The following is a 23,724-nucleotide window of genomic DNA, read 5'->3' on the forward strand; positions in this document are numbered from 1 at the left end:
TGAGACAAAGACTAGATGTGGCCTACAAAGCCTAAGACATTTACCATTTGGCCCTTTACGGAAAAGGGTTTGCCTACTCTTACACTAACACTTCAGAGTTCACAAACTTTAACATGAGTTGTTCTGCTAAACTCCAGGAGCTTCAAGGTTCTACCCTTATTTTAGAGATGGCTACTTCTCTGAACATTGTGGGAATTCCTTTTGTGGGATTGAGTTTGCTGATGAGGCTGAACAGGTGACCTGGAGACTCTGGGCCTGGTGTTTGCGCCTTAATGAAGCCAAGACCCCAAATAGGCACAATCCTGGTGTATACCAAGTAGCCATGGTCTATTCATACCCTGCCCATAACTATCATACATGGGTCCTGGATGAGACATAAACCATGTTTAGAGGCAGTACAAAAAAAAAAAAAAAAAAAAAAAACCTAACACAGAAAACACACTAAAGAATCAACTCCTTATATCACCCCACTGTTGAACAATGGGTGACCCAAGTTAATATCTTGCCTGAACCTGGCATGATTCTACAAGACATCAAATCTATTCTCGGAGAATAAAATGTTAGCCTTGATTAATAGAACACAAAAGTGGCCATGTTCTACAGAATGATAAATGAAAAGTTCAGAAACATGTGGTATAACAAACATGACAGCATGACTGAAACAGGAATAGGCTCTCAGATACACCTGGAAGGTGACAATACTTAAAAATAAAAACTGTGGTTCTCATGTTAAGAAGTCAGTTCAGTAGAACCTACAACAGGCCATTTTTCAGTTCTCAATTTAAAATCAATAATAATAAAAGTAACAACCCCCAAATAACTAGCTAAATTGATTTCCTTATAAATGATGGACTGATGTGAACTTTTTATTGTGACACAGAAGTTAGGAATAGCAAAAAAGAAGAAAAAAAAACTTTAAGGAGTAATAATCAACAATGACCAAAGGCCAGTCAAAAGGAGAAAAAGAACGTCATCATCACATCTTAGTAAAGAGAGTTAATGCGACAGTGTTAATTATTAATTGCTGGGATAGGAAGGGCAGCAGAATACAACAGACACTAGACACTAGTATGGCAGTATGTATAAACGTGGCTGTATAATCAATGTGATCGTGCAATTTGTACATGTGGGAAAAATAAGAATTCATACCCCATTTGAATCAAATATATGATATACGATATGTCAAGATCATTGTAATGTTTTGAGCAACTAATAAAAAAATTGTTAATTGCTAAGTGTGGTTACTATCTGTGTTTAAACTGAAAACTTTTCAAGATATCTAGTGCTTTCCAAACATTAGAATCTCTTAAGGAGGAGGGTCAATTACAAGGAACACATTCTGCATACAGGCTCTTTCCTCAGAGAGGGGACAGTCCAAGATACTTGCAGATGTATTCAAAGCCATTAGCTTTCCCTCACCACCTAATTTCAAAAGCAAATCAACCCTCTTTTCCCTATCTCTTGCCCTTTCTCTTCCTCTTCTCTATTCCTATTTTGCCTGAACTTTTTGCGTAGTTCCTCCTGCAATCTAACATGCTGTATATTGTATTACTTCACTCATCATCACTCTGCCTTCATACGAAAATAAGTTCCATGAGAGCAGAGGTTGTTATTTTTACTCACTTTGTCTACTACCATATTAGAGTTCCCAAAATACAACTCAAGATCTTGTATTCAAGTTGTGGAATGAATCAATGAATGAAAGTGGACGGATACTAAAAAACCCAAATATGGATTATGTTGTTAGCTTCCATTTATTGAAAAATATAAATTTCTTATTAAGATGATCCCTTACAACTTGTCTGTTTCAAATAATTCTGAGTTATATATTCCAAGAATCACTGAAAATAAACCTTTCCAGAACCAAATTGCATCCACATGAATATTCTACAGCAAACTTAAAAGAATCTGTAAGATTACCTGAACTATCCAGGGCTGGGGATGACCCATCAAGTTTCTGAACGAACGCCACAAAATCCATCTGAACTGATGGCAGAAGGTGGTGACATAGGTGATCTCCTTGAAGGCCAAGTTGCTGCTGCTATGTTGGCCACTTGAAAGTCTCTCTAATTCAGTTTCTGTTTCTCTATAGAAGGGGGATTTGCTATAAAACTGAGCTAATCTTTCGATTACTGGCAATTTTCCCATTAATAGCTGTTCAGTCTCATTGGCTTTGGAATAAAAGCACAAAAAGAAGAGAAACATTATTAATAGGTGACAAACAATTAAAGCATTTTTTCTGTGATCCTTTTCATGGATAACACCTAAATGTTAAAGCTAAGCATAGAAAAATCACTAGCACTGTCATTGCTCTACACATCAGAAAAACACACGGAATTAACATGACTTCTGCCTGGATCTTATGGCTAGAGCAAACTCACAGACCTTTTCCTAAATATGTGGACCATAAACATTAAAATAGACTCCTTACCATACAGAATTATAAGTCTTAATTAAAAAGTTTTGTCCTAGTTTTCTACTATGTGCAAAAGTATGAAGTGCCAATTTCTTTTTCTAAAAAAAATGACAAAAATTATCATATTTATTTTTTAATGAAAACTCCTTTACAACTGAGAATAGAACAGAAGTGGTCATTCATAAACTCAATAAAGAACATCCATAGCTCTTATGGATAAGAAAGTCTATCTGTTAACTGGTATCACAACACCATATGAGTAGGAATTCAGAAAGCCAAGTTTTAATGAGCCACCACATTGCTAAATTTCAGCCAAATCAACCAGGCAAAGACCTGTGAATCTAAGCTATTCACATACCTTCACCCACTTCCTCTTGCATTGCTGTCACCGCAGCAGGGGAGTCTCCATTGATGACATCCACGAAGAAGTCTGAAGGGTTATTGAGGAGCTCACAATGGTAACCTATGAAACAAAGCAACCAAAGAACTTAACCTGATGGGCTTGAAAAATAAAAACTACTCACTTCCAGAGAGTGACGAAAGTGAGGCTATGAAGACAGAATCTGACATTTTCTCTGCCATAATCTTGCTTTCTTCTCACCTCACTGGTTTATACTTTCCTTATTCATTCACAAAATATTTCAACAATGCTTTGTCTCCCAACCCTATGTGTGTTTGTTTGTAAACACACACATATATAATACATATAAATATGTGTGTATGTGGTTTTATTCTATTGTTTTTGTGTGTTTGTGTGTGTGTGTTAACCAATCTTGGACTTTTTAGAACATAATATACTGATCCCTTTTTATCAAGATCAACTGATGCTTATCAGTACTTCTTAAATCTAGATACAAGAAAAAAAATGCCTGGGTTCATTGTGTTTTCTGAGTTCATAAAGCAAATGCTGGAATGGCACTATGCATGTCAACAAGATTGCTTCTCCACCTATTAAATTCAGAGTTCCAAATTATCATTATCATATTATGCTGCCATAATTCAAAATAGCCAACAAATTCCCAGAACTGAATTCTTGAGAGAACATGACCAGCACAGCACACCTAAACTCTCACCTCAACTTCTTCTGGCACATCATCTGAACTTGGCCTGAGACCTGACTCTTTAAGTTCATCTCCTCTGAACTCTCTAAACCCATACATGCTTAATTTTAAGTGGCTGAGAATAAATTAAAATATTAAGATAGCTAGGGAATATTTAAAACTGTATTTGGGGTCATGAAGAAATATCTATAATAATTTCTAAATGTCTCTAAAATGAAGCAGATTGCATGAGCCACTAAAAAGATCACACAATTCAATCTGAAAGAGAACCTGGGAGCCCAGAAATGTTTGCCTACCCAGGTCAAACTTAAGACCAGCCATTCCAGTGGCTAATAATAACTCACACCCACTCAAGCCAATTTAATATTACTAGAAAACAATGAGCATCTCCATGAGCCCTCATAAAAGTAGAATAACATCACTATCTGTTACATGGTCTAGAAGAAAATGAATGACACTAGGTCTTTCTAGAAATGTTCAGCTGAATAGCTGGCTGTGAGTCCAGCCAGTTAATTATTGAATTCTCAGGGAAAGGTCAGCATAACTAGGAAGTAAGCCCATGAGACACACACACACACACACACACACACACATTCAAAGAGGAGAGAAGAAGGAAAGAGACATAAACAACAAGCAAACACTGAAAAATGAAGAAAACTCCTAACACTAAACTGACCAAAAATGTTTTGGAGTGATGGCACCCCAGTTAGTCTATGCAGAGACCAAGCAGCGCTCCTGTCCATCCCACTGTCCTCCCCCAGGAGTCTATGATGGAAGGATCTAGTGCCTGAAAAGGTCAACCACACCTGCTGATTCAAAGTACTCCAAAGCCTTCTGGGCAGGACCATGGTACATTAGCTTTCCTGAGGCCAATAAGGTGAGGCTGTCAAACAGCTTGAAGATGGAATTCTGAGGCTGATGAAAGGAGAAGATGATTGTTCGTCCTTGCTCAGAAATGCTAAGTTGAAAGAAGGAAAATAATGAGTCATTAGATATCTGAACGTTGCACTTCTTAATAAAATACTTTAATGTATGGTGAGAGCATTTATCCAAAGTTTAATTTGATTTTTCAATTATGAACTTCTCATCTCATGTTATCTACATGACACTTGGGGAACCTAAATTAAATGTTTTCATTAATGTAGGTGTGAGTTATTATTAGGGCTGGGACTGGGAATATAGCTCAGTTGGCAGAGTGCTTGCCTCACATGCACAAGGCCCTGGGTACAATTCCCAGCACCACAAAAACAAACAAACAAAAACCAAAAAAAAAAAACAAAAAACAAAAAAACACTAGAGTCTCTTAACGATGATGCACAACAGTCTAGAATTCATTAAAATGTTCATTGACAATGCAGATTCTCAGACAGTCTTCCCAGAGGTTGAATTAGAATCTCTTAGGGTGAATTCAGGGCATCCATATTTTTAACAAGCATTCCAGGTATGTCTATAAGTATTTATTACATGTTAAAACAATGGTCATTTGCCTACTTCTCATTGATCATTTAAATCTTCTGGCTCTTTAGGATTGTTTGATCTTTATGTCCTAGTAATATAGTTGAAATTAATAAGTACATCCTACCTTCTTTCAATTTTCACAATGGTGTTATAACAGTTCCCATATTATTGTCTCCTTCTACTTACAGATATCATTTAAATAAGATCAAGCAACTGACCAAGGAGATAATGTTACTAAAGGACAATGCTGAGATTTAAACTCTGTTCTAATTCCATGGGAGAAATAGTACTAAACTACCGTTTCACAGGAGTTATTATTTATGGTTAAAAGAAATGGCCAAAATCACTGTTCAATATTGTTATTAAAAATTTATGTATATGTGTACATACATGTTGTTTTTGTCACCTTTTATTTGGTTTTACATCTATTTTCCTTGTTAAGAGCCTTTTATACCCAAAGGAATTAAAATCAGACAACTTTGATTTTTTGATTTTTGATTTGTCTGAGCAAGTAAGTGAGTGTATTGACAAGATGGGAACCAAACCTCTTACTCTCTGAAGTCACTTACATATAAGAAAATGGCAACGACTCAAAATATCACAAAGAGGTTAAACTGGAATTAGAAATATTATTATGAACTCATGAGTTTTTGAATATATAAACACCAATATTTACATGTGCCTTTTTATTGAAAAAAATATATATGTATATATTGTGGCCGGGACTGCAGTTTAGTGAGAGAACAGATAATTAGTGTTTGAGAACTATGGGTCTCCAGCAGAAAAATAAACTGTATATGTATATACATATATACCATATGAGTAAAATGTATTTGTGATCAATATATTTCCAAATAAAACATATAAATGTATTTCTAAATTTTATTTATATATACACATAACATTTATATGTTTATGTTTCCTAGGTCTGTCTACTAAGGGTCTAGAAGCAATGCTACTCCAATAACAGTGAGAACACTGTGTAACCAGCTCTTGATTTCTAAATATCAACTACACCCCAAGGAACCAGGGTTCTTGAAAGAAATAGCTCACACAGGAAATGTAGTAGAAGGGCCTAGAACATCATAGAAACCATGAAGTAAAGAATTGTTAGAAGATTGACTACGGGAATATGAAAAGAAAACAAAACTCGCATTGACATGGCTTCCACTGACCAAATCAGGGCTAATTTGATTATTAAAACAGTCAATAACAGATTATAATCAATTGCACAAAATGAAAAATGAATAGGGAAGGAGAGAAAGGGAAGGAGAGAAATCTTCTCCTTCCATAGATACCAATTAGTGTATGTTAGGCAGCTATCAAAAGAGCAGGAATTATTGGTGTATGCTAATGCTGGTGAGAGAATATTTGATGAGGAAGAGGATATAAGCATAATAGTCAAACTTCTTTTTTTTTAAAGAGAGAGAGAGAAAGAAAGAGAGAGAGAGAGAATCTTTTTCATATTTATTTTTTAGTTTTCGGCGGACACAACATCTTTGTATGTGGTGCTGAGGATCGAACCCGGACCGCACACATGCCAGGCCAGCGCGCTACCGCTTGAGCCACATCCCCAGCCCAGTCAAACTTCTTAACCAACAAAATACTAATCAATTATTAAAGGCATAAATAGTAATTTCCCAGCAAAGAAGCTTGGCAGACACAAATAGGATCAGATGATTGGTCTCAGTATCACCTATGGTGCATGCAGTCCCAGAAGTATAGTGCAGAGAAATACACAGCAGCATTTCATGGTCTGAATTGCTCATGAAACACAGGGATGGGCCCAGCCCAGGGTCACCCCATGAAATGTACTAAGAATGTCCAGGCATGACAGGGAATGACTGAGGAACTTTTCCAGAATAGGAAAAAAAATATATATATATATATATATATATATATATATATCGGCTAGAAAGTACATGTTTTTGCTAAGGATCCTGAGGCAGAATGAAAACAGAGAGATAGCAGGAGAGCTGGTGACATTTGATAGGAGTCCTCAGATTGGACAGTGATGAAAATGTGATTGTTGGGTTCCTCACTGGGAGGTGCTGATTCTTGGAGTTCACACGGGTGTTTAAGGATTAAATAGATGTCAGAAAATAATTATGTAATTAGATTAGAGACAGAAAGGGGCAGGAAATTGTTAGGTCGGTGGTGGCAATTTAGAACAAAGCAGCCGGCACCCGGGAAAGGAACATCAATCAGATGCCAGCAGAAACGCCTGTCAATCACCGAGATCTCCTGACTAACGCCTGTCAATCAGCAGGACCCCCTGGCCAATCCTGGAGCTCAGCCAGCTCCCCTGACCAACTCCAGCAGGACAAGGGACCCTAAAAATTCCCTTTCCTGTCCCAAGCCCTTCCCTTCCTGCTGTGAGCCCCGTAAAATCCCAGTCCATCGAGCTCCCACGGGGTTTCTCCTCAGACTCTTCTCCTGTCCACTCCTTGGGTCTGATGGAGTTCCACCCCGGAGCAATATCTCAATAAAGCCTCCTTCAGCAGCCTTTTTAAATCTGCCTCCTTTGGTCGCTGCCTGCCTCTCCTGATCTGACAGAAATGAAGTAAAATGCAGGGAGTCTAGGTGCAGGGAGTGGGACTTATTTGCATTGTACTTGGAGTTTTTCTGTTGGTTTTCAACTATTTTTTGTTCATCCTATAGAAAATGTGCAAAGCTCAACTTTTGAATATTTTCTATAAATGTTTTACACAGCTGCTTTCTTTTTTTCATTTTTTTTTTCTAATAAGTTCTACATGACAGCAGAACACACTTGAATTCATTCTATACAAATGGAACCCAACTTTTCATTTCTCTGGTTGTACACAATGTAGGGTCACACCATTCATGTAATCATACATGTACCTAGGATAATGATAACCTTCTCATCCCACCATCCTTCCTACCGCATGCCCCCTATCCTCCCTTCACTCCCCTTTGCCCAATCCAAAGTTCCTCCATTCTTCCCCTGTGCCCCTCCACCCATCCATTATGGATCAGCATCTACATATCAGAGAAAACATTTGGTCTTTGGGTTTGGAGGATTGGCTTATTTCGCTTAGCATGGTACTCCATTCATTTACCTGCAAATGCTATAATTTTATTGTCTTTTAATACAACTGCTTTCTGGATAAAAGGAAATATAATTTCATTTGCTTCGTTTTTTTTCCATTTGTTCAAGTCCAAATCTTAGGAGTCATTCTCTCAATCCTTATAACCCATATCTAATTCCTGAGTTGATCCTGTTGATCTGCCTTGAAAACAAATCCAGAACCCAAGGTCTTCTTTCCACCTCCCCATGAGCAACCTGATCCAATCCCTGTCCTGGTCCAGGCCCTTTTCTCCTCACCATGAGCGGTTCTGCCCTGGTGACCTTTACTCACCCTGGACTGATTGCACAGCCATTTCTCTGCTCTGACATTCTCAAAATGCTCTCATATCCCTTAGTGACAGGAAGTGCCATAATTTTTACAGTGGCCTGTGACATTTTGGCCTCCAGAGCTATAAGAAAAGTAATTTCTGTTGCTCATGCCCCAGGCTGTAGTATTGTTATGACAGTGCAGAAACCAACCTTACTCCCCATAGTCACTGGGTTCTGTCCCTCTGGCTTCCATGATGCTCCATACACATCAGGCATACTCCATCTCAGGGCCATTGGGGCTGCTCCTTCCAATTAGATCTCTCTTGTGCTGATACAGCTGGTCTCATTCACTTACTCCCAGCTCACCTGTCACATGATGGTCTTCCCTGACCCTCCTGCTATTTAAATCAGCTCCCCACTACCACCATGGCCATCCTTCCATATATTGTTGCTTTAACTTTTTTTTAAAACTACTTCCTGTTAATTGTTTCCAAGAAAGAAGAAAAAAGTTATATTGTTCATTTTTAATCCCCTTCACCAAGAATACATGGTACACAGAATAAATAAATTAACTAAGGAATGACCAATATTCCCATAACACTTACTTTTTTAGAAGCAAAAAGATAGCATTTGCTGTGCTGGAGTCTAAGCCAGTTGTGGGCTCATCTAGGAACAAGATGGAAGGATCAGTGATCAGCCCCATTGCTATACTGGTCTTTTTCCTTTCTTCTCCAGATCCAACCTAAAACACAAATTATTGAATTATCAACAAGAATGACAATGATCATTATCATTTTTGGTGATCTAAGCTTTGCTAGTCTTGCTAGGGAACTTTATCTCACTATCCTCTTTGTGAAAGAGGAAATAAATGAACCTGGGAGAAGGAGGAATTTTCTCTTTTACCAGATAAGCAAACTGAGGCTCAGGGTAGAGCTGCCCACTGGCTGGACCCGATATAAAGTCCATGCTTTTAACATTTCTGTATATTCATCACCAAGTCAAATATTTAGTTTTAAGATAGTAAGTTAGAATACTAAAATGACATGGCCCTAACTTTAAAATTATAGTCTAAAATAGGAGAAAAGATAGGAGGAGAAAAGGAAATGGATCTGTAGTAAATTATTAGTCTTCTATCAACACTCCTGTTTCCACCCAAAGTCCCCAGGTAGACTTACAAGAACAGGATTCACTCAGACAGGAAAGTTCACTTTGTAACATACCATATCAGTATCTTTCCATTCACCATATGCTTTGACAATGGTACATTCTACATCCTAACTCACGGCAGAATTCCAAATTCACTCTTTCAGACATATCCAGAAGATAGGGGATATTCATATCCAGAAGATGGGATATTTCACAGGATAAATGGTTCAATCTTTGCAAGCAGTAAATGCTCATGTGTCTAGTGAAGGGACTAGGCAGGTTTGGGGAGGCAAAAAGTAGGAAATTATATTGAAGAGTCTTCAAAGAGATAGTATTCAAATGCTACTCACATATCTTGCTTGAGTCTATTGATAACTAAACTCTAAAATGCCTTTGGAGAGGATTTGGGAAATGTGAATGAATAAGGGCTTGACATAGCTGATGATATGAAATATTGTTCACTTTGTTAGTTATTAATTATATTGTGGTAAGGTAGGCAAATATCCTTATTTTTTTTTCTAGATGTCTTGTAAGTACTCAAGGATAAAATATCACATGATGTTATATAAAATATTTCAGTAAAAAGTAGCTGTACTAATTATGGAAGAAGATATTAACAACTGAGAAATCTAGGTGAACAGTATTTTTGATTATATTATTATAGTAATTATCCAAAAATTACATCATTAGAGTTATCAGACTATCTTGTTTACAGTTCTTTAATGTTTAAAATGAAATATAATGTTAATAAGTTAAAAACTATTTCAATCAGATTGCATAAATTATAAGCCAATAGTGCCTCTGTATATTTTTCCTAGAAATCCAAGGATGCACCTTAGGGCCATGAATGCTTAAAAGAGGGTAAAAAAGAAAGTACCCACCCAAAAAGAAAAAAATAATCAAGTAAAAAAATAAATAGCCAAAGTAATGACAACTCAATCACTCGTTAAAAAAAAAAAAAAATGGAAAATAGTGGCATCACCGGATTCTAAACAAAATACAATTCACATTTTAAAAAATATCAGCAAATACAACAGGAAGCAGCAGCCAGTGGTACCCCCATTCTTTATTGCCTCTAGGAGGCAGGTCACAGGGGCTTAATCCAGAGTCATCACTTTTACATGGCTCATTATCACTCCAACCTACAAATGTCTAATCAGCAAAACTTCTATATGGAGTGGTCAACTATAAGACTGATTCTTTCATCTCATTTTTCTTCCCTTATCCTGCACAACCTGCAAAAGGAGGAGTTCATTTCTTTACACTTTGTTATTCTTGCTGACAACTGCATTCCTCAAACCTGAAAGAGCCTGGCCTATGAGAGTCTGGAAATAAATATTGGCAGAGAAAAGGGAAGAAGGGAGAGAATGAGGGAGGGGATGAGCAGCAAAAGTGCCAAAAAAATGCCATGAAAAAATACCCTGGTCACTGCAAAAATTCAATGTAAATCTTTTTTTTTTTTTTTTTTGTGGGGCTGGGGATTGAACCCAGGGCCTTGTGCATGCAAGGCAAGCACTCTACCAACTGAGCTATAGCCCCAGCCCCTCAATGTAAATCTTAATGAAAATAAATATAGATTTTAAGACAAATTTTATACCAGTATGAAACAGCAAGAATCCTTGGATTCTAGTCATTTATGAATTCCAGAAATATAAAAAAATCAACTGAACAAAATCATCCAGAGGAAGAGAAGGAGAAGAGCAGCCAAAAGGAGGAAGAGAAAGAAGAAAAGTCAGTGCAAAGACATCAAAAGAGCTGTGACTTGAATAATGAGGGTGGAGGAGCATGGAAAAGGCCTGAGGAGCACTCTCCACAGGGATCACACTCTATTCACACCAGGATCACACCATGGTTAAGATTGCTTTTCCAGCTTCATTTCCACCTTCATAGTATGTAACCAGTCACTTTTCTCATCATTACAGAAAGCAGACCCTTTTGTCCTCACATGCTCTAGGAAACTTCTGATTAAGGTCACATGGTCCACACAGGGAGGTCCTTGTTCCTGTCTGATTCTGTCGGGTTTTTTCACATTACCTTGGAATCAGCCACTTCATCCAGACCTAACTCCTCAATGACCACTTTCATCCGTTCATCTTTTTCATGTTTTGTCATAGTTGTTGGAAGCCGAAGAGCCGCTGAGAACGCTAAGTTTTCTCTCACCGTCAGGGTGCCCAGGACGAGATCATCCTGAAGGGAAGATGGGATTTCAATGGGACACACTGAGTCTTTTCTAAGACCATTACTTTAGTGTATTTATCTTAATCCATAAAAACAATATAATCAAGGTAAAGTTCCAGCTAATGTTGAACTTTCAACTCTATAAACTTCAGTGATCCACAGACAGCTGCAGAGCTGGAGGGAGGCATTTTATCCCCCATCTGCAACCCTGGTGGAGCACAGGTAATTATGATGATTTCTAGACACATCCAGACTGTTTTATATGAAGATTTGACAAAGGCATCTTTAAGGGGAAGGAAAGAAATGAAAGAAGGGCAAATAGGGCCTCAGCAGACCCTTATAGAAATGACACCAAAAGTAGAATTGACACCACTGCCTATAAGTCCTCTGCACTTTTTCATTTTATTCCACCTTCAATCTAAGCAGATAATGTGAAAAGCCAATGTAAATAAATTCAGTTCCTTGAATATGTAAATCCAACTGGTAGCACACAAAACGATAAGCTAAAGCACTTCCCCTATTGAAACAGGGAAAATCTAGAAGGCAGACTCGCCAATACTTACTTGAACCATAAAACCTGAATTACATTTGAAATTGGCAGGTCGAGGGGCTCCATTGATTAAAACATCTCCAGATAATCCATTTGGATCTTTCCTTGCAGCTAAGATATCCATCAATCTATAAAAAGAAATATATGTTTTGTTTTCCCCCTAACATAGGCCATATCTCTCAGCTATTCTGAATCCAAATATTGCTCCAGGTAGAAAGTGAACTAGTTAAAAAAGTCTATGGTTTAACTAAAATTGTACAAATTATATGTGTACATATACATAAATCATATTAAAAAATTTTAGTGCATTATAGGTATATATAATAGTGGGATTCATTTTGACATAACTGTATGTTTGTTTCATTTCAATCCTGAGTACTTCCCTTCTCCCTCCTACCCTGATCTCCTTCCTCTACTGTATTCATTTTCCTATTTATTTATTTATGGTGCTAGGGATTGAACCCAGGGCCTTGTGCATACTAGGCAAGCACTCCACCAACTGAACTATATCCCAAGCCCCTATTTATTTATTTTTAGTTGGTGCATCATAGTTCATACATACTCATAACATCATTTGGTCAGCTCCATTCCCCAGTTCTTCCCCATTCTTTTCCTTCCTCTATACCTCTGTACCCCCATCTCTACTGATCTCCCTTTTATTTTTGTGACATCCTTTTTTAAATTTCTTTTTTCCTCTCTGGCTTCTGCATATGAGAGGATATATTCAACCCTTGCTATTTGGAGTTTGGTTTAGTTCACTTAGCATGATGTTCTCCAGGCCCATCCATTTACTTGCAAATGACATAATTTCATTATTCTATATGACTGAGTAGAAATCTCAATATCTCTCTCTGAATATGTATACATATGTACATATATATATATATATACATTAAATATACATATGTATATACATTTATGTATATTTAAATTTTCGCCTTCTTTTACATTTTATGCTAAAAGAAAGCTCCAAAATGTACAAGCAAGGTAACATCAGCTTATCCATCAAAGACCTTCCAAATGAACTTCCTGGCTGTCTGACCTTGATGGATCCAACCCACATTCCTTTCTCTAAACTCATGTCTTCAATTATTCATTCTGCTCCATCCCCATTTTTAATATCATTCCCCTCATCTTCCTCCTCATTAGCTCATCATATAGTAACAGATGCATGTCAATCACACTATCATACTTAGCAAGGCTGATCTAATAAGACTTCTTGGTCCTTAGAATAAAGCCACAAGCTAGCCCAACTGCATGTTATCCCCAGCACCTAGGTACAGATTGGACACACACAGCAAAGTTTCAATCAATCAACACCTGCTTCCACCAAAGTGATTTTTTTTTTTAAGAAAAGCATACTGAAACAACAAAGACTGATTTATACTTTCCATCATACTCACAAAGATTTGCCTCCACCTGTGCATTCCATGATAGCATTAAGGCCAGGTTTCATGGTCCCGCTGCAAAAATAGAAGGATAATGACTTATTGTTCCATTTGAAATAAAATTCTATTAATATGGGGTCTGCACTGAATACATTCAAGGAAGGCTGATGAAATTGCAGACAGAAAACAAACACCAACTTTTAAAGATAAAAAATGAACTGTTGATTAATACAAGCCTCATATAAAAGTGATCATTAGTCAGAATTTATAAGAAAGAAGGCTCATGTTCCTCTAAATTCTCTTCATTTATTCTTTAAACTGCTTACTGTTTTTGAAAAATGACACATCCAAGATTCAAAGTTGCTAGAACCTGTGGTAGAGCTTAGTGGAAAAATCAGCACTTACCAATGCTGGAGGCCCTGGGTTCCATTACCAGCAACAATAACAAAAGTTCCTTGATATAATTAAAAATTTCTCATTAAACTTCTCCTTTTCACTTTTTTCTCTTAACACAGTGGAAAGTTCATAACAGTTTCTGAGAAAGGTTTGATAATTTTTATCATTTAGATGTGATTATCCCCAAAAAGCTCATATGTGAGACAATGTAAGGAGGTTTGGTGGGGAAATAATTGGGTTATAGCCTTAGCATAATCAGTGAATTAATCCCTGGTGGGATTAACTAAGTGATAACTGGAGACAGGTGGGGTGTGGCTGCAGAAAGTGATTCATTGGGGGCATGGCTATGGGGTATATATTTGGTATCTGGAGAGTGGATTCTTCTTCTCCTTTCTGAGCCTGGTGTGAGCTTCTTCCCTCCTCCACACTCTCCTGGCATGATGCTCAGCCTGAGGAATGGAGCCAGCCCTCTATGAACTAAGTCCTCTGAAACCGTGAGCCCTCAAATGAACTTTTCCTTCTCTACAATTGTTCTGATCAGATCTTTTAGTCACAGCAGTGATAAAGCTGAATAAAATAATTATCAATATCTTGAAGTCATCTCACTTGGTACCTAGTCAAGTTCTACACAATTAGTCACTAATTTGTACAGTATCAGTTGAAGTGTTCTCTCTGCTAAAATCTCCTCAGAGCAAACATCAACATTCTTTAAGTAGAAATGAAAGGCTACAATGAAGCACTCCATAGATAAAGAAAGCATTACCATTTCTTAACCTGAAGACAAGTCTTACCAATTAGAAAAGAAAAAACAGAAGAAGGAAGGAAGGAAGGAAGGAAGGAAGGAAAGAAAGAGAGAAAGAAAGAAAGAAAGAAAGAAAGAAAGAAAGAAAGAAAGAAAGAAAGAAAGAAAGAAAGAAAGAAAGAAAGAAAGAAAATATGCACACCCTCAAGATAGATCATTTCCTTCCTTCTTAGTGCCCAGTAAGAGGACTGGAAAATGGTCAGTTTAAAACAGGGAGCCATCAGAATAGACACCAATATTTTCCAAAAGAGTTAAAGAGTTAAGTGGGTGTGTGAGAGTGCTGAATATTCAGATAAAGTAGGAAGGAGGAAAAGAAATTACAGCAGGGCCACCACAGGTACCTGGACAGGTAAAACAGAGGCCTCACTTAGCCTGTTCAGAACCCTGGGGTGTATGCCCAGTTCCTCTTAAGAATTTGGAAGCAGGTCAACATGTATTTCACAGAGCAAACAGTATCTATTCCAAGTTCAAGATCAAAGAAACAGCTATTATTTCTCAGATAATGAATCCACAGAGGTCCATCCTCTGTCACAGCTGTCATGAGGGATGAACGTCTCAGCACAACTGCCCCACAGTGCCCACATGCACAAGGAACTTGGCATTCACTGCCTGTGACACCTGATCTGTCACAATTATAGTGGGGTTGCTGGGGACAGAAATGAAAGACACTTTTCCTTTTGCTCATTTAAATGAGGAACCTCTCCCTGAATCATCAAAGGAAGGAAATGAGAATTCCATAAAGCTGGAGCAAGCTGTAATACAAAAATCCCTTGTTGTTTTTGTGAAATTTCCCCTCCCAAAGTAAAACATATTAATGACTAGACAAACTTTCAAGGTGCATTTCTATATAGTGCTCGATGTATCTTCTTTATTAATACATACCTACTATCTTCTTCTGAAATGACCATGAAAAAGCTTATCATTTATTAAGGCTTCACTACCAGAGAACTTTTCTATGTTTTTCAATACCAACTCAAATAAGGACCATCAATTCTGAATTGTTCAACCACAATTGGATCATGAATGTGTTAAAACAAAGAATGTTACAGGTCCCCAAGTTTGGCTTCCTTTGACAGTAAACTTTAGCATTACAGAAGACAGAAGTAATGTATAATCACAAGTGCAAGAGTTCCAATGTGGGCCAGTGGCTAACTCAACATCCATCCATTCAACACAATTATTAAGAATTTACTTTGTACATATAAGACGCTATTCTAGGATATTGGATAGAGGTAGGAACAAAGAAACAGATAAACAAATGGAAAAATGAAGTCCTAGCCCTCCTGGAGTTTGCATTGTAGTCCAGGGGTCAGCACACCATAGTGGCCACCAGATCTGTCTTCATAAACTGTGTGACTGGGACAGAGTCATGATCATTGGGCTACATAGTGCCTATAACTGCTTTCATTCTACAGACTTTAGTTCCAACAGAGATATATGGCACAAAGTGTTGACAATATTTACCATCGGACCCTTTAAGGGGAGAGTTTGCTCCTCTGTTCTAATCTATTTTCAACAATTTCCTGGTCTCCCCACTCTTAGCCCACCTATCATCACTCAAAAAGCCATTTCAACTAGGTGCAGTAGTGCTGTCTTGTAATCCCAGGTACTAGGGAGGCTGAAGTAAGCAGATCCAAAGTTTAAGGGCAGCTACGAAACTTAGAAAGACCCTGTCCCAAACAATGACAAAAATTAATATGGTGGGGATGTAGCTTGGTGGTAGAGCAATGGCCTAGCATCTACAAGGCACTGGGTTTGACCCTCAGTACCAAATTTAAAAAACAAACAATTCCCCACTCCTATTTATTGCTTTACTGCATTTGTGTCGACTAGTTTTCCTTGTTACAGTGTAGAACACTGCCAACAAAAAGTGTGACATATTGGCACCACTTCCCCTTCTTCTCTTCCCCACAGTATGCAACACACTGAATACTGAATACTTAAAGTGTGAAATGAAACTTACCCAGAGGATTTCCATCTCATCTCTTACATGTTAGTGTATAGGTGAATTTTTGGTCTTGTTTAAGGAATAGTCATGTCAATGCCATTCCTGGAGCAGGCATGCCTCCTTACACACATGCACACACAACACACTAATTTTCTCAAATTCCATGAGCCCAGAACCTTCAATTTAGGGTTGGACACTGACTTTGCATCTTTTAATACTTCTATCACAACCAGAAAGATATAGGGAAAATGCTCTACTTTTATAAATTCATTAAACTATAAAATTGCAGAGAACTGAGAATGAATCTGTGTAACTAGCCATTTTGTACAATGCTAGGCACCTAGTAGGCATTCACAATTTGTTGAATAAATGAATCATTACATTTTGTATGTAGGGATTACTTTAAACAAGAATAATTATTTGATAAAAAATGAAACTCAAGGAGTAGGAAACAAACCAATTGAGATATACATTTTTTTTCCATTTTTATATGATAGTTTAAAAATAAATTCAAGGAGAGGGAAAGGAAAATCCAGCTACTATGTACAACTATAAAGCTCTAATTTAAAAAAAATATTAAAATAATAAAAATAAAATAAATTTAAGCCATGTGTGGTGGCCCAAATCTATAATCCCAGTTTCTTGAAGGCTGAGACAGCAGGATCGAAATTTTGAGGCTAGCCTGGGCAACATAGGAAGAAAGTTCCAGAAACAAAACAAAACAAAATACACACACACACACACACACACACACGGACTAGGGATATAGCCCAGTTGCAGAGCACTTGGCATCTTCAAGGCATTGGGTTTGACCCCCAGTATCAATAATAATTAATAATAATAATAATAATAATAATTTCAATTAACAAAGAAGTGGGATATACCTTACTGAATATATGTATATTCTGACTGGAGAGAAAACTTAGTTATATTCTTACTTGTGATTTTATGTTTAAATAATGTGTTGGTTATTTCTATTACACTTGCCTTCCCCTTCCTTTCTTTGTAGAAAGAACTTGGAAGTTCTGAGTAGAGGGCAGCAACAACCAGCACCCTCAAACACAGGCTAAGATGGGGTTGGGAGCAAGAGAGGAGGCGGAGGTTGGGAGGATGCTCATATTAGGGAATAAGAAAACTGACTGAGCAAATCCACAAGTATATTAAGAATAACTAGACCAAGTTTTTCACTTTTTGACAAGATTTTACAAACATGGAAATGTGGAAAGAATGCAAGGTTTAAGATTGAAACTCGTGTACTAATTAGAAAGGTTGTTTTTGTTTGTTTGTTTGGTTTTTTTGTTGTTGTTGTTTATTTGTTTGGTATCAGGGATTTAACCCAGGGCACTTAACCACTGAACCACATCCCAGCCTTTTTTATTTTTTAAATTTTGAAACAATGTCCACTAAGTTGTTTAGGGCCTTGCTAAGCTGCTGAGGCTGGTTTTGAAATTGAGATCCTTCTGCCTCAGCTTCCTGAGCTGCTGGAATTACAGGAGTGTGTAACTGTGCTCCACTGAGAAATCATAGATTTTAATCAATCCAAGTAGCTACAGAAAAGTATAGATGGAAAGCTCAGCATGCTGTGGGAGTAACTGCCTGCCACCCATCATTCCTCTTATTCCTCTTTCCAGATCCATGTGCACCTGCGAGACAATTTTTCAACAAAGATATAGAAGAATGAGTATTCCCACATATATATGAACATGCATACATATATTCCTTAGGTATGTGCATTGACAAGTTATAGAATCAATGTTGCACCAATAGCAATTAGCATCCAAAACTCCCAGATGTTGGCTTGTAAATACCATCCTCCACCAGAATGAATGTCAACTGATTTCAGATCTGGCAGGAAAAGAGCACAGTGAGCCGGAATTTTTTTTTCTTCTGTGTGTGAGGATTGGGGGAGGAGAGAAACTGGGGATGGAACCCAAGGCCTTGTAAGACAATCATTCTTTCATGGAGCTACATCCTCAGCCCTTTAAAAAAAATTTGGAGACAGGGTATCCCTACGTTGCCAAACTAAGTTGCCAACTACTTAGTGATTACACAGGAGAGAGTCCTGTATAAGCCTCCTTAGCAGATGTAATTACTGTGTCACTGTGCCCAATAAACTTTGGAACTTCTGGCGGTGGAAGGAAGTCCTTAGAGAATGAGGGGATAAGTCAAAATAAGAGACAAAGGGAACTACTTTGAAAGGTCTCCCACTAAGCAAATAAGAGACAACAGGACTATCAAGATAAATAACAATAATCATGCATTACTACGGAATATTATTGAATGAAATAAGAATCCATGAGCTAATACAGTAAATGAATGACAAGACCATCGATGAAGCTATCTTCTCTTACTAAAATGAAAACTATAAGATGATGTAAATAGAAAATCACCAGTTAGCCACTATGATAGTAGTTGCTGATTCAGGCAAGAATCATAAATAGCATCTGAAGCTGGTGAGTTACAACTTAATAAGGAAGGATTCTGAAATAATGTCAGAGAATCTCCTATCATAATAATAATAAAGCACAAAGAGGAAAATGGTGACATTATGGTGAAGTTTGGCAGACAGAAACATGACCAGGTGATCAATTTTAACATCACCTGGAATGGGATGGAATTAGAAAGTACCAGGTTAGATATGACTGAAGAGATATGATGTGATGGTCAGAAACCTATATGAGGAGCACAGTGATGGGCAGCCCTCAGGACTTCTGCCTTCATTCTGAGGCTACTTTTCCCCACAGCTGCAGCAAGACAACTACTTAGTGATTACACAGGAGAGAGTCCTGTGTGTATGTGTGATTTTGTTTGCTTGCTTGCTTGCTGTTTGTTTTGTTTTTTAGTACTGGGGATTGAACCCATGGTGCTTTCCCACTCAGCTACATCCTCAACCTTTTTATTTTATTTTGAGACAGGGTCTCACTAAGTTGCCCAGGCTGGCCTTGAACATGTGATCCTTCTTCCTCAGCTTCCTGAGTAACTGGGATTACAGACATGTGCCACACACCCAGTCTGTGGATAAAGTTGTAATCCACAGACTAACCATTTCTTTCACACCCACACTCAGAACATTTTATCCTATCTCACCATTTCTTGATCCTCGAGGAGGAAGTTGGCTGCTCCCAACACAAAAGATCCTAATAACATACAAAACACCAAAAAAAAAAAAAAAAAAAAAAAAACTAGACAAACATCGGATTTTATATAGGTCTTCAGCCCCAGTAGGTCCAAGGACTCTTTTATAATCACTTCCCAGATTCAGGAAGTTATTTGCTTTGTATAGGAGTAATTATTTTTCCTCTTAAACAAAAAAACACAAGACATGTGAGCCACAGTTTTTTTGCTGCTATGACCAAAAAGACCTGACAAGAGCAATTAGATTAGAAAAGGAAAAGTTTATTTAGGGGCTCCCAATTTCAGAGGACTGAGACATCTATTCCTTGAGGCCTGAGTTGAGGCAGAACATCATGGTGGAAGTGTGTAGCACAGGAAAGCAGTTGGGAATATGGCACCAGGAAGCAAAAAGAGAGACTCCACTCTCCAGGGACAAAATATATATTAAAGTCATGCTCCCAGTGACTCACCTCCTCAGAGCCTATATAACTGGAAGTGCATGCTGGTTTAGTACAACTGTTTCATGTGTTTAAACTTCACAATTGGCTTCAATAGACCATGTACTTATCTGGCTTCTGTACCAGATTTATTCACTCGTGTAGGTAATTCCATTTCAGAAGAACATACCCTGTTCCTGGGTTGCAAAAACTTTGGGAAGATTATTCAGAAGGTAAATTATAAGGGTTTGTTCAATACATACCTTGAAGTAACTTCATTCACCCCTTGATGTGTAGGGCTTTTTTGGTAACACATAAGATAAAATCTCTGGCCCACTGCTGAAAAGGGGGAAGGAATTCCTGAAAGCATCATAGTTTGATCATCTAAAACATTTTGCAAGGATAGTCCATGCTTCAGTCATCAGATAAGTCTCTTTTGAAAAGATGGACTAAATTTATCCATAATCAATTTGAGCTCATGTTCCCCCTCCCCCATTGAATTTACTTTCTTTTTGATTCTTTGTGCTTAAATTATATGCATAATATATATAATATATATATTATATATATATAATATATATATATATATATATATATATATATATATATATATATATATATATATTTTCTAGCCAAAGTGTTTTTGTTTGTATTTTTGTTTTTCTTGTCTCTTAAAAGGAAATTCACAATTCAAGTTTTGCTAGCCTTAGTCTTTAGATATAAATTCTCTACTTGGCCTCAAATTTGGAAATACAAATTTAAGACTTAGCAGACTTCTTTCAATATCAGGTCTAAAATATAGATGTTCAAACTAAAAAATGTTAACTCTAAGTTTTAAATTTTCTTGTATGCTCCTATATGTTAATATGCTTATACACAGTCTGTTTGCATAATACTAAATTGACTTATAATTGGACCAAATGCCTTTCATATGAATTTAGTAAATCTGTAATAAATAATTTGAACTTGTTCATAAGAATATCTTTAAAATCTAATAACTTGTGTTTATGGCCTGCTAACCAATTAGGATATTTGTCTTAATATCTGAGGAGCATGCTCATTGTTTTCTATATACAACAATCTCTTATGAGATTGGCAAAAAAATTAAAATATTAACTATGCTTGAAATCCATGAGTAATCTAAACATAGCTGTTAAAATGAATATAATAAATGAGAGTTTTTTGAATTATTAAGAATGTATCTTTTAAAATAATTTTGTTTTTTTATAAGGAAACTTAAATCCAGAGCTAAAAATCTTAGGCTTTTCACATCTCAGAAATGTTCTGTTGTCTTTTAATAATTGTGTACTGCTTTATATCTATATATGACATTCATGGTTTGTCTAAAATATTCGTTGTTTTGTAGGTTTGGAAATTCATGAGGGAACCTATACTTTTCCTTGTTCAACACTTCAGTCAATAACTATGAATCCAGCAGTCTGGTAATGACTTAACCACTCTTAGCAAAGTTCACAAAAGAACTGACTTAAAAAACAAAGATTTTATATTTTATCAAAATAATGTCTTATCTTTTCTGCAGATTTTATTACATTTTTAATTGCTTAAAATTAGGCCCTACAAGAAGTTAATATTTATTCAAATCTTGATTTGTTATAAAGTATAATGGTATTAATTATGATTGTTGTCTTATATTGTTGAAGTAAGTTGTTTTGCTAAGTTACAAAGTTCTCTAAATGATAATGGTAGTAAGTAGCTTCTACAGGAATTCTTTTCTCCTCATTTATTTTGTACTTCAGAAACTAATTGATACAACAATTGATCAATCCCATGGTACAATTTGCCAGTCACTTTCAAAGATATACATAAACTTAAGTGACCCAATCATTTCAGTCTAAGTTTAGCAGAAAGAAATGAAAGAATAGGTTAATACATCTTTACAAGGAATTGAACACAAATGTTCACAGCAGCTCATTGGTGATAGGTAAAATCTGTAAAGTTCATTCAATAAAGCAGGATTTTGAAAAGTTCATGCACATACTTGATATTTGTTAATACTTCTCTCTCAAATGTTCTCCGGCAGAGTAGAAAGCCACTCTTCTCTTTTACTCGATAGCAGATGTTATGAATACTCAACACAGTCCCTTGGGTAAATGACTTCTGGTCAATGGATGCCATCTTAGGGAAATATTAGGTCTTTGTGACTCTGGGATAAAATCCTGGTAATGACTGGAAGACATCTGAGTTTCTACCTTTCTGTAGAGGGAAAAGCAAAAGTAAGTTGTATTGTTTTGTTTTGTTTTTGAGGATTGAACTCAGAGGTGCTTTACAACTTGGCTACCTGCCCAGCACATTTAAATTTCTCTCTTTTTTTATTTTGAGGCAAATCTTGCTAAATTGTTGAAGCCAACTTTGAACATATAATGGCACCATACCCCAAGGAGATGAAATTATAGACATGTATCACTGAACCCAGTTAGATAACAGAAGTCTGTTTTATTTTTTATTTTATTTTGTTTTAAGGCAAACAGTTGCTATTTTTATTATTCAAATTAATAAATTACATTTAAATCAAAGCATCTTCTGATCAGAAAAAAACTCTTCTTGGGTTGGGCTGAATTAACCTGAGCAACAAAATTTGAAGATGAATAAAATAATACAAAATACAAGGTGGAATTTTTTTCATTGTTATTAAATTCTTTAAATGGTATAGCTACTTACTGGTTAAGAATATGAGTTTTGGCAGAAGTCTGTTTTAAATTTCACTTCAGTGAGTAGTTTCCTTTCCAATGAATATCCCACATGACCATGATAAGAGAACAACCTTAGAACCTATAATGGGAGGAAAGACAACTTTGAATACTTGCACTTCAGCCAGAACTTGAGGAACCAAAATCCTGGAAAGGAGGGAAAAGCACTGGAGCAAACCCAACACCCACTCTTTCCTCACCAGGTATTTGAACACACAAACTGTACATGTATGGGGCAACATAGGACTATCATGTAGGAGGAAAATGCTAGAGGGGACTTCCTGAAACCACTATTAGTTCACATATTTCATCACACTTTCAGATAGGGAGACAAAAGTAAAAGTTATGAGCCAGCAAAGATAAGGAGCCCTGAAAACTACTAGGTTTTGAGATCCCAGATGTCCTGGGAATATAGGGAAACCAAAACAGACCAGCCTCTGCTCTAAGAAGATGATCTGTCCAGACTTTGCAAAAAGAATGTTAAATATTTCCTCAAAGGTGATATCATCAAACATATTATCAATAAAAAAAAATATATATCAGGCATGCCAGAAAACAAGACCTAAAATTCCCAAAATGAGAACATAGAAGTAGACCCATAGGTAATCCAGTCAAGTTATCAAACCTTGACTCTAAAATAGCTGATGAATATTTTAAATAAAATAATTTAAAAATAGACAATTTCTGAAGAATAACATCTTTAAAAATCAAATTTAAGAATTAGAGCTGGATATGGTAGTGTACATCTATAGTCCCAGATACAA

At 36.7% G+C, this 23,724-nt stretch overlaps 1 protein-coding gene across 1 annotated transcript in view; it reads right to left on the bottom strand.

Annotated features, from left to right (window-relative positions):
• Positions 1-23,724, bottom strand: part of LOC114085595 (broad substrate specificity ATP-binding cassette transporter ABCG2-like) — a 49,174-nt gene that overhangs the window by 19,977 nt on the left and 5,473 nt on the right. The window contains exons 2-10 of the mRNA XM_027926796.3: positions 22,932-23,042; positions 22,252-22,466; positions 13,571-13,630; positions 12,181-12,295; positions 11,474-11,626; positions 8,899-9,035; positions 4,284-4,435; positions 2,775-2,879; positions 1,921-2,171 (exon numbers count right to left, since the gene is read on the bottom strand). Of these exons, the coding sequence (XP_027782597.3) occupies positions 1,921-2,171; positions 2,775-2,879; positions 4,284-4,435; positions 8,899-9,035; positions 11,474-11,626; positions 12,181-12,295; positions 13,571-13,630; positions 22,252-22,388 (1,110 nt within the window). The 5' untranslated portion in view covers positions 22,389-22,466; positions 22,932-23,042. The remainder of the gene's footprint in view (positions 1-1,920; positions 2,172-2,774; positions 2,880-4,283; positions 4,436-8,898; positions 9,036-11,473; positions 11,627-12,180; positions 12,296-13,570; positions 13,631-22,251; positions 22,467-22,931; positions 23,043-23,724) is intronic.

This window comes from Marmota flaviventris, chromosome 7 (genome assembly GCF_047511675.1).
Source record: "Marmota flaviventris isolate mMarFla1 chromosome 7, mMarFla1.hap1, whole genome shotgun sequence".
Lineage (NCBI taxonomy): Eukaryota > Metazoa > Chordata > Mammalia > Rodentia > Sciuridae > Marmota > Marmota flaviventris.